Raw genomic sequence first — 14,585 nt, 5'->3', positions numbered from 1 at the left:
GTTACGAGCAAGACGCTATACAGTCGATGTGGTTGTCTGTGGTTGGCTATGCAATGCGCCACAACGCCTCATTTACTGTCAAGTGTAGTTCAGTGGCTTGGTGAATGCTAATTACGCGATAGAAAAATGGGGGAAACATTTTGTAAATATTCCCTGCAACTCTTTTAAATTGTGAAAAGAAGGTATGTCGCCTTAAAATACTCTTAAGCACAATTTAGCTTTGTTCTCTATTGTTATATGTTTTCATCTAGATGAGCATGAAAATATCTCACAGGAATTTTCGATTGGATTTATTTGAAAAGCATAAAACAGAACAATTGTGATTACGTTTGGCACTTCAAATACTGAATTCGATAGCATATATGTGCTGGATTTGACTGAAAGAGAAGCTGGTATCATTATTTAAAAAAAAAAAAAAAGCTGTTGTTTATGGGCTAAGATGGAAAAAACAATGTGATTTGAACTATTTGTATTCCCCCCACAGGCCCACTGTCTTGCCATCCCACTCATTGTTGGACAGACACTTGACCATGAAGTGTCCCAGGTCATGTTTGGAGATGGCTCGGCCCCTCAACGCATTCTCTGTCGCCGCATAGCTCCCCGTCAGAGGAAGATCATCTGTGTTGCATCGGAAATGAAGAGGGGGGGGGGGAAGGCATGTTATGAGGAAACTAATTTTCCTTTCGGATGTAATGATTGCTTGACACAGGTGTTTAATCCATATGTTATGTCAAAAACATCCCACTCAGGTTAAGTATCGCAGAAACATAATCCAATAAGATCCAATAGAAAAGCTAAACAGTAAAAGTGAGATAAAAACTGACTCAAATGCCAGAAGTAAATAAACAGAGAAGCATATGTTATTATTCAATCCTAGTTACTGCCTCCGTACTGCTAAACGTCTAAACAATGTGAAAATGTTTCGTTTCATGTTTCCCCTCGATTTGGCATATTTTTTTCCTTTAAATGAGTCATTTTCATGGGATTTTTCAGGAATTGGTCCACACTCACTGCCAATGTGAGGCGGCATGACGGCCACGTAATCCAGGCCGGACGACTTGAGGGCGTCGTACATCCTGTCATGGTCTTCAGTGACAGCCAGCATGCGTGGCGGCACTTTGGAGCGGTCCCACAGCAGGAAGGCTGACCCACGGGAGGAGGAATAACGTAGATCATTTGGAAACATTCAGAAACACACATTGGATGAAAACGTGTCGTACCTGACATGCAGCCCACAACTTTGCGGATGCCGCGAGCCTTCATGGCCTCAATGATGTTTTTGGTGCCTTCAGACATGGCGGTGGTTGGACCTGACAGAAACAACACAGGCAAGTATGATAGTCTGTCTGAACTTTAATTATGAGGTGTCGTTTAGGCCAAGAGTAGCATTTACCACACATAAAGTTGACTTTTACCAAAATGCAATGTGATCATCCTTGGAAAGATAATGTAGCCATCATTAAAAAAAACAATCCAGGCTAACCTCTCTCCCATGACCAAAACGTTGGAATGAGTGCATTAAGGAATAATAATCAGCATTTGAGATGTCATCACGAGGTAGATGAGTAGTTGTGTGAAGCACTTTGAAAACCAAAGGTGACCACCCATTTACCATTTAGCCATTTGAGATGGCTTCCACTTTCAGTTTTGTGTTTCCTTACACACATACACATGCACATTTTTTGACTCAAATAGGCGATACAGAGCTCACTCAGACAAAAAAAATGTGATACTTTTGTGTGAGTGCTTCAGTTGACATTGCTTTACTAGAATTTTGATGAACACAAGAACTTTTTGACACATGATTGTTTTTTGTTCTTGAGATGTTTTTAAGCAAAAGGTTGGGGGTTGCTTGCGATTGCTTTGTATACGTGAGAGTTTTTTACATGAGTATTTTTTTTGTAACCAAGATTTGAGATTTAGTTTTTTTTTTGTGAGAGGTTTCTGATCAGTAGCAAAGGGGAACGTTTTTTTTAGGTGTGAATGTATGTTTTTGCTCTTGAATTGCGTGAGAGGTTCTTTGTCATGAGACTATTTTGCGCAAGAGGGAGTTTTTTTGTTTGAGAGCTTTTTGGTTGTGAGTGAGTTTTAGTGTTGTTTAGGTGCGTGAATGAGAGGTTTCTGGTCTGTACATGTGTTCAAGATATTTTGTTTAGTGTGAGAGTGTATTGACTCTGTGGTGAATTTGCGTGTTTTGTTCTCACTGAGGTCATTTCTGGTTCCCAGTATGATGATGACGGCGTCCTGGCCCTCCATGGCCTTCTTCACATCGTCCTTGTTGAGCACGTCACCCACGACCACCCTGGAGGCCTTGTGGTCCGCCGGCAGCCTGGCGGGGTCTCGCACCAGCACCGTCACGTTGTAGTCTACAGGATGGAGAGAGCAGGTGAGCCAAGGAGAACCACGGTAATGTGCCCTCGTGTGATCAGCTGCAGTGTCACAAAAAGGCAGTGCTGGGATACATCAGGAGAGTGGAACAGCAGACGCCAATTCACAATTGGCTTTTTCTTTGTCTCTTTTGTGTGTGCTTTTTTGGGGGCTTTTGGATATTGTTTTATTTTTTGTAAGGTCACCATTAAAAGATATGGGCGCTGACAAAAAAGAGGGGGGAAAATGTGATAACAGAATCATAAAGGCGTCGTATTGTGATGTAGGAGAATGGTGCACAAAACACATGTTTGCTTTTTCTTTAACTCATTTATTTTAGAAATAGCACCACAGAGGCTATAAATCCTTCTCTTGGGAATAGAAACATCTCTCAATGATTTGAAGACAGGCAGGTAGACCTGACAACTTGTTCTGGTGTATCACACCCACACACATGCACTTGCACACACACCCAAATCGGACCAACAGTCAGAGTGACATCGCCCCTCATGTACAAACAAGATAACAAGCATCTATCATCACCATGCCAACCTAACATGACTCAGCAGTTTTTGGACCAGGGCTATAATTGCTTAGTCACATTAAAGCAACTGAATGTGATTAATTAAACTGAGAGTACATTGGTCAAATTAATGGTAACAATTTTCCTTTATTTTTTTGGGGGGGCCCATCAGGAAAAAATTTAAATAATTTTCATTTGCTGGTATGTTTTATAAAATTATTATTTAAAAAATAAATCATGTGGTATCTTTGTTAAAGGTCAAAATTGATCAAACAGTGAACATTAGAAATGCACATTATCAATCATTCTAATAACTCTAAATTTTTCAAAAAATTCCAGCCATTCATATTCAAAATATTCATCTTGTTCAGGACATCTTGGAAACTAATTTTCAGATTGCCACAATTCCACATTGAAAATGCTCAACATTGTGAATAAAAAAAATACTACTTGTTGAATAAGTTCTCAAGTTCTATTAGAAATTACTGGACAACTTTTATTTTTTTCCCCATTCAACATTTACTATATTTCTAGTTTGGATGATGGTGATCATTATTATGGTACTTTAAGCGGTACAGAAAATGGCTGGCTAGATGTAGTAATACGAGTTGCAGCAGTATTTTATCAGATTAATCACACAACTGGCAATTACTTTAAATGATATATTGTTATATTGCAACGCAACTTAAACAGTGACGTCATATTCACAAAAAGACGATACACTAAGTTGCATTCGGAGCTCTCAGTCTAGAAACTGTTTTTATGATTATTTAGCTATTTTAAGCGTCAGTCAGTTTTATTTATTTATTTAATAAACGAGACAGTGTTACGTCATGTCGGCGTGATGTCATCTGTCGTCTCTCACCTGCAGCCACAGCAAGAGGCAAAGTGGCCTGACCGGTCATTCCCGTCGCCCCAAAAATGAGCACGTTCTTAACGGAGTCCGACATTGTCAACGAAAAGAGGTTACTGACATCCACAAGTGTAAAAAAAAATAGTTACATTAACCTCACAGACATTAGTCGGTCAAGGTATGTTCAGCCTCCTTGTGCCGCTTCCGCCTGTCATTTGGCTCCTCCCCTTAAATTCATTTAAAGATACAGTACAGTATCCCTCTCGCCGAGCTTTTTATTTAATAGTGTGTACTTTCATATGAGATGTACTACTCATTTTTGCTTTTCAAATAATATAATTTTTTTTCAAGTATAACAGTATGATTTTTAAAAATATATACATTCCCAATTTATACTTACAAAAATATTAAATAGCATATTTACAGTTAATCTTTCATATATTATAGTCTTGCTTTATATTATATTCTGAGATAACAAACTAATATTATTGTTGTATACTGTGTATTTACTGTGTTATATTTAAATGAATGCCATATTGTATAGGTATTTTATGGTTCTAATATTTTTGTTGTATGTTGTATTTCAAAATAATATTTTATTTTATTGTACTTTCAAATAATATTAAACCTATACCAATTTATATTTCAAATGTGATCACTTTTCTATTTAATATTTCAATACAATAATATTCTTGTCCCATGTTCTATTTTAATAATAATCAATCAACAATAATCATATTCCCGTTGTATTAGTGTTACCTTTATGCAACGTTGTATAAACTCAAGACAACTTACAATAAAATACAATACAATACAACTTTATGTATATAATGTTAAAACATTTAAAGAAAAACAGTACATTCGATACAAATGTGTAAGGTAAAGTAAATTGGAGTTCTAATCATGGCTGTATGTGTCGCAACGTATTTTTGTGGCTGATTTGAAAAAATCTTTACTTTTTTCGCTATGACGTTTCAGAAATAAAATCTACCTCTGTCTAGGCCTAACAATTCATTCACATATATTACAAAATATATTACTCTATCCCTCCATCCGTTTTATAAATTGCTTAACGTGTTAAAGCAGTATTATCATATTTTCTATTGCTGTAGTTTCGATCGAAATGTGTTTGTTCGAGGGTGCCCTCTAGCGCCCATTTTGTGTTCTGTCGCTCTCTCTCGACCCCTCCTGCACCCGTTGCTGCTGCTATTTCCCGCATCTCCACGTCGAGGAGGAAGCCGTGGAAGAAGAGGGGGAGGAGGAGGGGGATTTGTCAGGTGGTAACGGTGGTGGGGGGAGAGTAGCGGGTCCGTCCTATGGATGTCATCATCATCCTCAGCAGCCGCAGCCAGGCCAGCACCTCCCGGCCCGGCACTTAATCGGCGGCCTCCTCGGCTCGGCTCGGCTTGTACCGACTCGCCGGTGCTGAGCAAGCCGGCGTCGAGCACTCGAACGCCGGGAGACACAAAGGTCCGTCCTCGGCACACGCGCAGAAGGTAAGACGGGGTACAGTCAGGGAGGGAGAAGGAGAGATAGGTGGGGTAAAATGAGGGGATGAAGTTCGACTCTGACCGGTGGGAAAGTCGGCATCCGGGCATGCGTCAGGCTGCAGGGGTACCGTACCGCAGTGGTCCGTCCGTGCGCGTCGCCATGTGATGGACGGTGCACGCGTGACGAGTGTTGACGGTGCGCGTCAGAGGGCGCATGAAAGTGAGAGCATCCTTGGCCACAGGAGCAGCAGGCCTTCTAAAGCAACAGCAGCAGCAGCATACACTAGCTGCACTGCTCCTTCTTACTTTCTACTTTTAATGACATTGTTGTGATGGGCAGCGTGGTGGTGGAGTGGTAAGAATGTCTGCCTCACTGCTCCAAGGTTGTGGTTTGAATCTGGCGGAGTTGGTTCTGTATGTTCTACTCGAGTTTGACTGGAGCTTTCCTCCCTCATTCCAAAAACACATTAGCTCTGCCGAAAATTCAAAATTGGCCATATGTGAGCATCATTTGTTTCTATTCTTGACCTGTGATTGACTGGCGACCAGTTCATGGTATATTTCGTTTGTTCCTCAAAAAATCACTTTACTCTATCGTAGTTGAAAATTGTATATTGCCCACAGGTGTGCAATGTGGGTGCCCTGTGATTGGCTTGCGACCAATTCAGTGTACCACACTCCCCCCCCCCAAAAGTCAGCTGGGATATGCTAGAAATATTTACAAAGGAGTATTAGGAAAAGAAAAACTAAACAGGAAGGCCTGAGCCTACATTCAAGACCCAAACATTAGAAATGCAAGGGAAACATGCTAACCACTAATCCACCATGCCAGATGAAATTGTAATATTACACGATATACAGCAAAAATATGGATGGAATTTAATAGCACAAAGTTTGACTTGGTCAGCATGATGACCTATTGGCTAGCGCATCTTCCTCACATGTCTGCGGTTCAGGGTTTGAATCTGGGCTCCACCCTTTGTATTTGAATATTCTCCCCATACTTGCGTGGGCATTTCCTCTCACATTCTAAAAACATGTTATCCTCAAATGGAAGACTTCATAGTGACGTTGTAGCATGCACATTTTATCCATTTCCAACAGATCTGAAATAATCATAAGAATTTTTATGAAAAAGTCGGATGTTTTTGTTTCTTTTATGAGTTGTCATGGACCAATTGCAATTGAGTTTGCCTGTTTCACTGGATGAAGCTACGGACTGGTGGCTACATCTAAATATATATGTTCTCATTCAATGTGCCGGAAGCGGAACAGGCTCCTCAGGGCCAGCTGTTGTTCAGGTGTGCGCGTCATCTGGATTTTGCGTTTTGACATTTTTTATGAGAAGATGACAGTTTTGATGAGGACTCAGATTACAAAGAGGAATACGCCTGCAAGGAACAATGTGACTTGATTAATACTGGCAGCTGTCTCACTCTTCCTTACATGATATGACTGCTCGTGTGCGTGCACGTGTGTGGTGAAGCAGCATGTGGCTCATGGTACAAGTTTATCTTTGTACCCTCTGTGTTCCAATACATAATTGTGTGTTTATCATTAGGTGGCTGCTCAATTTAGCACAAGTATGACAGCAACTGCTCTATTAAAGCTCGGCTCTTGGTGTTCCCGAGTGTTCAGTACAATTATTAAGAAATTGTGCCACAACACTGGGATGCATGCCGTTAGCACGGTTACATAAAAATCCTCAAGTTTGAAGGTGCCATTTTGCAGCTTTAAAACGACAAGCAAGATCTGAATGTTGCCTCACTTCACTACTCCCTCCCCACCTTTAGTCTATGACCCAAAGTGAACATGCATCCAAGTACACTCTAAAAAAAAACCTGCACCATGAACAAGCCAAAGCTGCTACATTGATTGCATGACTTATTCGTGTACACTATCATGCCCAGCGCAAGTCAAGCACAAAGCGCAGTCTAACTGACTTGACTAGTCTCAGGATATTTCGCGGTAGTTTCAGCAAAGATCCTGAAGCCCAAGGAAACAAGCCTGCGTGATGCTGCGAGGTTGTGTCGTGTACGGTAAACAAGTGACAACTCATTGGTCACGCCTTCTGTCTCTGATAGGTTGTTCTTCAAAGTCCACGTTGATTGAAGCATATTAAAAAATGAAAATCCACACACTGCTGTATATTTGTGTTGCGCACCACACAGTGAACCAAGTAACCCAAATGCATACAGGGAAAGGGGTGGGCAAACCGTGCTAAATCACTTGAGCTGGGGGGTTGGGAAGGTGCCTTGCTTGAGGACAGCTTGAAAGTAGCCAAGAAGCAGTCCAGCATCACTCCAACAATCACATCTAACACATCTAATAGTAAACACTTTATCCACCTGCATGTATTAAACACTGTGTGTGTTTGTGTGCGTGCATTGTAGGGCGTCGGGGGCGCCATGGCGAATGCCTCGCCGGATCTGGACAACGCCGACGCCCAGCGCCAGCTCAACAACAACAACCGGCCCGTCAGCTCGGCATTTTGGGAAACGGAGTGCACCAGCTCCAAGTTGTTTGAGTGCTCCCGTATCAAAGCCCTGGCAGGTAATCAAAACCTTTCTACCGGGGCTGGATGACATGTCTGTAAAAAAAAAAATAAATAAAAATAGCAAATGACAATCACATAGTCAAAATGAGTTTTTTTCCTCACTTTTGTGATTTACTTTATTTCTCCTGATACCAAATCACTTTTAAACATTTATAAAAAGGCAGAGAAGAACTATTTTTTTAATGTCCACAAAATTATTTTCATTTTCAAATGACAATATAAATAACACATTTAAAAAGTCATTTAAAAAAAGCAAGTAGAAAAACAAATGCAATTTAAAACATTTTCTGATCTGAATCTGAATTATTCAAAGACTTTTAAGACGATTTAAATGAATCGTTAAAACCGATGACTCGCCCAGCCCAACGTAACATTGTACTGTTGCCTCCACTGAGTACTACTTGTTGTCCCAATACTTTTTCTTAAAATTTCCTCAGAGGAGCGAGACGCCGTCCAGAAGAAGACGTTCACCAAATGGGTTAACTCCCACCTGGCCCGAGTGTCCTGCCGCATCTCCGACCTCTACAATGACCTGCGCGATGGCTACATGCTTACACGGCTCCTCGAGGTCCTCAGCGGGGAGCTGCTGGTGAGAGCCTGGTGATTTGCAATGCGAACATGTGTGCCAGTATGTCGCAAGACAGCAATTTGGGCCTTTGTGGCCGACGATAAGAGCATACAGACTGAAATACCAAAGGGTTATCCATGTCTTCATATCAAAATGACTGTAATGTTACAAATGGTGTCACGTGCCCGAAAAACATAGTCGAAGATCTTTTGTGATGTACTAAAATCATCAACTGTTATTTCTTCTATGGAGAATTTTAGAGGCATTCGAAGTGCTCATTCCATGTTTCTGAAAATTCCACAAAGATCGCAGCCATTTGTCATGTTGCACTAAACAACAGCAATTTGTTTGTTTTCTCTATCCTCCAGCCGAGGCCGACGCGAGGCCGCATGCGCATCCACTCTTTGGAGAACGTGGACAAAGCTCTTCAGTTCCTCAAGGAGCAGCGGGTCCACCTGGAGAATGTGGGATCGCATGACATTGTGGACGGGAACCACCGCCTCACACTGGGCCTCATCTGGACCATTATTCTCCGCTTCCAGGTACCAAGCAAAAACACACCATGTGCTGGGGGCCCAAAGCTGGCTATGCTAGCATGGTAACAGTTATTTAGAAATGCTAAAGGTAAAACTTGAGTAGGTATAGCACTTTGGGAGATTTATCAACTTTATTCATCATACCTTGTAGCTAGTTGAAAAGACTAAAATGCTTATCTAGCTAATATGGTAGCATGCTAAGAGCTGGTGCGCTAACATGCTAACAGCTAGTGTGCTAAGTAACATCTAGCACCCCGTGAAATACAACTGAAATGCGAACAATACAAATACAATATGCTAATGTTTTCCAATCTTTGTATACCAATCATAAGGAACATGTTAAAGGCTAGTTTGCTAACATTTAGCAATCTGTGAAATATCTTTTTTTTTATCTTTATATTATAAATATGAATATTTTTTTTGGTCGCTAAAACTATTTTTGACTTATTTTTTTGTATTGATAGAATTTAAAATACTGCAGCTTTAGTGAAACTCAATTTGCAGTTAAATGAACAGACATTGGTTTTACTTTGATTTTTATGTAGAGCTTTGATGTATGACCACCGCTGCTGTTGAAGCTTTTGTGGTGACCTCCCCCAAGAAAGGCACAGATGCTCAGCTACACAACCCCCTTATCCCAATGTAATAATAGTGACTGGCCATGTGGTGCCCTCAGGCTGAGCTGCATTTAGGGCCTCAAAACTGCCCCCAAAACTGTCAAAATGAATGGAATGAGCTGGCCATGCAGCCTAATCACATGCTTATTTTATGAATGTCAATAACAGCTGCAGGGGTCATTTCAGGCCTCACACAATGGAACGAGTCACACCCCCCCCCCCACACACACACGCACACCCACACACCCCAGACATGCGCTACAGGATGGTCCAGGGTGGTCCCATGCTTCTGTTTATTATGCGTGGCACTGTGCACACATAACAGTAAAACACTTATATGGCATCATCCGGACCCTCCCGCGGTCTCGGGCGATTCCCCATTGTCATTTGGACATATGGACCATGTGTCTATATTTTATTATCTCGTTTTTAAATTATCAAGCTACATGATAATCTACACATCTTGTTGGTTTCTTTACAAGGAACAATTCTTCCTTGCATTTCTTGTTTCCACCTTTCCTCTTTGTGCCGTATGCGGAGAGGTTTGGCAGTACACTGATGAAGAACTCAAGGAATATTAAGAAGAGGAGGAGGCGGAGGGGGCACCTGGAAACTTTATTTATAGACATGCACTTCCAATCATATCAAGTGTTTAAGTCAAGATGACTCAAAAGAGTCTACTGGCCCTTCAATCCAAACGTGTTGTGTGGAAGGGAAAGATAAAGAGTTTGGAATTTGGACATTTACCATAACCTTGGATAATTAGCCACATGCTGCTTCACCCAGAGTGAGCGGATACAAAATAATGAAATATAGAAGATGTATAGTATATATATTTTTTAATCGCTGCTGTTTCCTGCCCATCCCAATTGGTATATATTCTTTTTCTTTTTTACTTAGTCATTCCAGCAGTCTCTGAAGGTTATCTTTCTTAAGTGTTCTCCGGAAAGTTGTCAATCATCATTGTTGTGTGTTTGCACAGATCCAGGTGATCAAGATCGCCACAGCCGACAACAGAGAGACACGCTCGGCAAAGGATGCTCTGCTGCTCTGGTGCCAGATGAAGACTGCCGGGTGAGGGGGGAGTTCACATCAGAGGAAGCACACTTAGAATGTTTTACTTATATTATTATTATTTTCTTCTTAGGTATCCTGAGGTGAACATCCAGAACTTCACTAGCTGTTGGAGGGATGGCCTGGCTTTCAATGCACTCATACACAGGCACAGGTGGACATGTTATTTTTATTTTTATTTATTTATTTTTTTTTTTTACACTTTACTAATTGTCCCTTCACGTCAATGACTACGCAAGTACAGTTTAAACAAATCTTCCTAAAATCTAATATTTTGACCCCTTTTGTTGAGAAATAAGTTCACCAAACTAGTAAAAATCAAAACTAAAAAAAAAAAAAAAAGACATTTATTTATTTAATTTTTTTGTATATAAACCTCTCGACTTTTTGCTAATACATTCTGCAATGTTGTACGTGTCCATGTTTACGTTATTGGCTACTTATTTATCCCACCCAATTTGTCTCTTCAATCATTCCTTCTCCATAATAGTCCTTTTTGTTTTTGTTTCAAACTCCTCTTCCACTTGACCTAATAGACGCCTCACCCCCATCTTCAATTGAGTGAATCCCATTTGTGGGAATTGATGACATACAGCAAGGCATGCGGTTTAAACGGTCTTTTAAAAGTGAAGCGCGTCTGAAGCGTGTCCTACTTTCTTACTACAGACCGGATCTGATTGAGTTTCACAAGTTGACTAGGTCCAACGCCACTCACAACCTGCAGCAGGCCTTCAATGTCGCCGAGCAGACCCTGGGCCTCACTAAGCTGCTGGATCCCGAAGGTGAGAACTGGACCTCCCCCTTGTCATTCATTTACTTATAAGTGTTCGCTAAATAATTTCTTCATGTGCAGATGTGAACACAGAGAACCCAGATGAAAAGTCCATCATCACCTATGTGGTCTCCTACTACCACTACTTCTCCAAGATGAAGGCTCTTATAGTGGAGGGCAAGAGAGTCGGCAAGGTAACAAGCGGTTCATCCACTCCCTACTCCAAATGTGTTTTGATTCAACCGGTAATAATGTGCGTCAGGTCCTGGACAACTGCATTGAGGCAGAGAAGCTGGTGGGCCGGTATGAGGCGCTGGCGTCGGACCTGCTGGACTGGATTGAGAAGACCATTGCCGTCATTGGCAACCAGAAGTTTGCCAACTCACTGACCGGTGTTCAGCAGCAACTGCAGGCCTTCACCACCTACTGCACCATTGAAAAGCCAATCAAGTGAGTTCAATTATTTCTAAAGGTGACTTTTTAACAGCTTGTATACAAATTGTGGAATCTCTGCATTACGGACAACATCCTAAACCCGGACAGGATGCGGGTGGTGCCATTTGAAAACTCACTCCTAAAAAAATGTTGGTGTAAAAATTAGAGTCGTCAATGATTGACTTCCATTAAAAAGTTATTTCCTACTGTAACAATCTGTGAATAGCCAAAACATCCTAAATGAGAAGTTTAGCACTTCTCAATGTTCTAGAAGTGCAAATGAACCTAATGTACCGTTTTGCTGACCGTTGTAAGTCCGGGAACTATATATGGGAATGAAATGGAGACCTCACTTCATCATGTCATCTTGTGTTTGTGATCACCAAGAAGCTTTATGTTGATTGTGAGTAGGACAACTCCAAAAAACTAATTTATGTCATTCAAAGCATGCTATATGCACTTTAATTTTATTTTTTGGGGCAAAACTATGTCCACCAGATGTTAGGGCTGGGCAATTAATCAACATTTAATGGCAATTTCGATTTTGGCTCCTCGATCCTAAAAACATTCTAATCGAAGAAAAACAACAATTGTGCCAAATGGCGTGGTATGTTTGCTAGTTTCTGACATTGTGAAATTAGCATGCAGCATGTTACTACTTACGCAGCAAGCATGTAACTTTTGGTCTGAGCATGCATTCAACATCAGTTGGAGTTTACTGTCAAATTAAACACACAACAAAAACAATTACACACATTTTATACTTTAATACAATAAATTATTTGCTTTAAAGACATTGCTAATGCTAAAGTCAATGTGAAATCCCCTCGACATGCTAACGAAAAATTAGCATTGACCTCCGGGACTTCAAATAATGAATATTCACACACAAATGCTGTAAGAACACATATAAGCAGGTAACAAAACAATGCTCAAAGGAAAATATTCTAAAACTTATTTTATTTTATTTTATTTATTTATTTATTTATTTATTTATTTTATTTTTTATTTATATTGCTATTAGTTTGTTGTTATTTACTTTGTTCCTAATTAATTTGCTGGTTGTTTCCTCAATTAAAATGTCACTCAATTTAAAGTTGAGTTTTGATGGATTCCGAGTTCCTCAAGATGCGGCATGAAATACAATACCCGAGGTCCCAGGTTAGCCCAATAAATCCCAAGACACGTAAAAATAAAAATAGAGCAACACAGTAAGGTAACACTAATTCAATAAATACATAAGGGAGATGCTTATTCACACTTTGAATGTGTGCTAAGATGCAATGTAGCAAAGGTGACTGGAGAAGAATGACATTTCAAGAGGCTTGAATTTCAAATGATATTTACAAAGCACTGATGGTGTATTGGTACACTCGCTTGACTTGTGTGCGAGCAGCGTGAGATTGGTTTGCGCTCAGTGATGGTGTGTCTGTGTTCCCTGCGACTGGCTAGCGACCAGTTCAGAGTGTAGTGCACCTTTTGCCCGAAGTCAGCAAATATATAGTTTTGAAATCAATCAATAATTGTTTTTATTTATAGTGATTTCAATATCAATCCAAATAATTTTTCATAATTACCTAGACTTAAAACTTTAAACTTTGAGACAGTAGTAAACACCTCTGATGGTTGTCTGAAAACCTCCCTCATTGCATGGAAAATGGTGTACCACCATTTCAAGTTAACATTTCTTAATTGCAGGTTCCAGGAAAAAGGGAACCTCGAGGTCCTTCTCTTCACCATCCAAAGCAAATTAAGAGCTAACAACCAGAAAGCCTACATGCCTCATGAGGGAAAGCTCATCTCCGACATCAACAAGGTTGTCTTCCCAGACATGACCCTTTTTAAGTTCATTTACCCTCTAGCCTCACATAGTCTCTTTCCAGGCGTGGGGGCGGCTGGAGAAGGCGGAGCATGAGAGGGGCGTGGCCCTGCGTAAGGAGTTGATTCGCCAGGAGAAGCTGGAGCTGCTGGCTCAGCGCTTTGACCACAAGACCACCATGAGACAAGCGTGGCTCAACGAGAACCAGAGACTCGTGTCACAGGTACACCCAAGCACCTGGCGCTTCTTGATGTCATAGAATGACATGGGTGTGTTGGAAAGCGCACCCCTGATAATTTGGGTTTGGAAGTCAGATGAAGATTCATCCCTCTATGACTTTTCATTAAAAAGTTATTTCCAAACCTTAATCATCCGTGAATGGCTGAAAAAGCTGAAAATCTTGGCTTGGACGCCTCACTATTTCATAGGAGAAAGCTCACTCATAAAAATGTCAAGGTAGCAGTTAGATTCATGTTGATATTACTTTCCGTTAAAAAGTCATTTCCATCCTTAACGATCCGTGGAAGGCTGAAACATCTGAAATCACAGGTTGGATACTTCCCGAAATCCTAGAAGGATGCGGGTGGTACCAAAATGATGGGTGTCAGATTCAGCTCAGCATGATTTTCTGTTAAAAATGTTTTTACTAACCGTAACAATTTGTGATGTGAATATCCGAAAAAGACTAAATGATACTTCCTGACAACGTAGAAGGAAACAGGTGGCACCACTGGAAAGGTAATCCCTAAAAATATTAGTGTAGATTAATTGAAACACCCCAAGTGATGGGTTGGACACTTCGGGGTGCTCTTGTCACCATTGGAAAGTTCATTTCTAAAAATGTGGAAGTAGATGTTGTGACATCAGTGTGTTACTTTAGGTTCAATAGTCAACTCTAACACTCTAAAACACACTCAATCCAAAACTTGGTCACTTGCTTACATCCTTCGAGAAGGTGGATAATTGGGGTCGAA

The 14,585-nt window shown here is 40.7% G+C and overlaps 2 protein-coding genes across 5 annotated transcripts in view; one reads left to right on the top strand and one right to left on the bottom strand.

Annotated features, from left to right (window-relative positions):
* Positions 1–275: 275 nt before the first annotated feature.
* On the bottom strand, positions 276–3,951 carry blvrb (biliverdin reductase B). The gene is made up of 5 exons (XM_088300567.1): positions 3,756–3,951; positions 2,205–2,366; positions 1,221–1,310; positions 1,012–1,143; positions 276–618 (listed from the first exon to the last, which is right to left on the bottom strand). Exons 1-5 carry the CDS (start codon positions 3,838–3,840, stop codon positions 464–466), a joined length of 624 nt encoding a protein of 207 aa, XP_088156693.1. The 5' UTR covers positions 3,841–3,951; the 3' UTR covers positions 276–463.
* Positions 3,952–5,038: 1,087 nt separating this feature from the next.
* Positions 5,039–14,585, top strand: part of sptbn4b (spectrin, beta, non-erythrocytic 4b) — a 38,583-nt gene continuing 29,036 nt past the window's right edge. For all 4 annotated transcript variants that reach the window (XM_088300068.1, XM_088300067.1, XM_088300070.1 and 1 more), the window contains exons 1-11: positions 5,039–5,239; positions 7,627–7,786; positions 8,228–8,379; positions 8,727–8,900; positions 10,494–10,585; positions 10,659–10,739; positions 11,252–11,367; positions 11,439–11,551; positions 11,620–11,807; positions 13,491–13,608; positions 13,676–13,834. In XM_088300068.1, the coding sequence (XP_088156194.1) occupies positions 7,642–7,786; positions 8,228–8,379; positions 8,727–8,900; positions 10,494–10,585; positions 10,659–10,739; positions 11,252–11,367; positions 11,439–11,551; positions 11,620–11,807; positions 13,491–13,608; positions 13,676–13,834 (1,338 nt within the window). In that variant the 5' untranslated portion in view covers positions 5,039–5,239; positions 7,627–7,641. The remainder of the gene's footprint in view (positions 5,240–7,626; positions 7,787–8,227; positions 8,380–8,726; positions 8,901–10,493; positions 10,586–10,658; positions 10,740–11,251; positions 11,368–11,438; positions 11,552–11,619; positions 11,808–13,490; positions 13,609–13,675; positions 13,835–14,585) is intronic.

Source organism: Idiotropiscis lumnitzeri, chromosome 7 (assembly GCF_059441095.1).
Source record: "Idiotropiscis lumnitzeri isolate Australia: NSW breed Sydney's pygmy pipehorse chromosome 7, RoL_Ilum_1.0, whole genome shotgun sequence".
In the NCBI taxonomy this organism is placed as follows: domain Eukaryota; kingdom Metazoa; phylum Chordata; class Actinopteri; order Syngnathiformes; family Syngnathidae; genus Idiotropiscis; species Idiotropiscis lumnitzeri.
The sequence above is the reverse complement of the archived record's forward strand: the minus strand, read 5'-3'. Positions and strand labels throughout refer to the sequence as shown.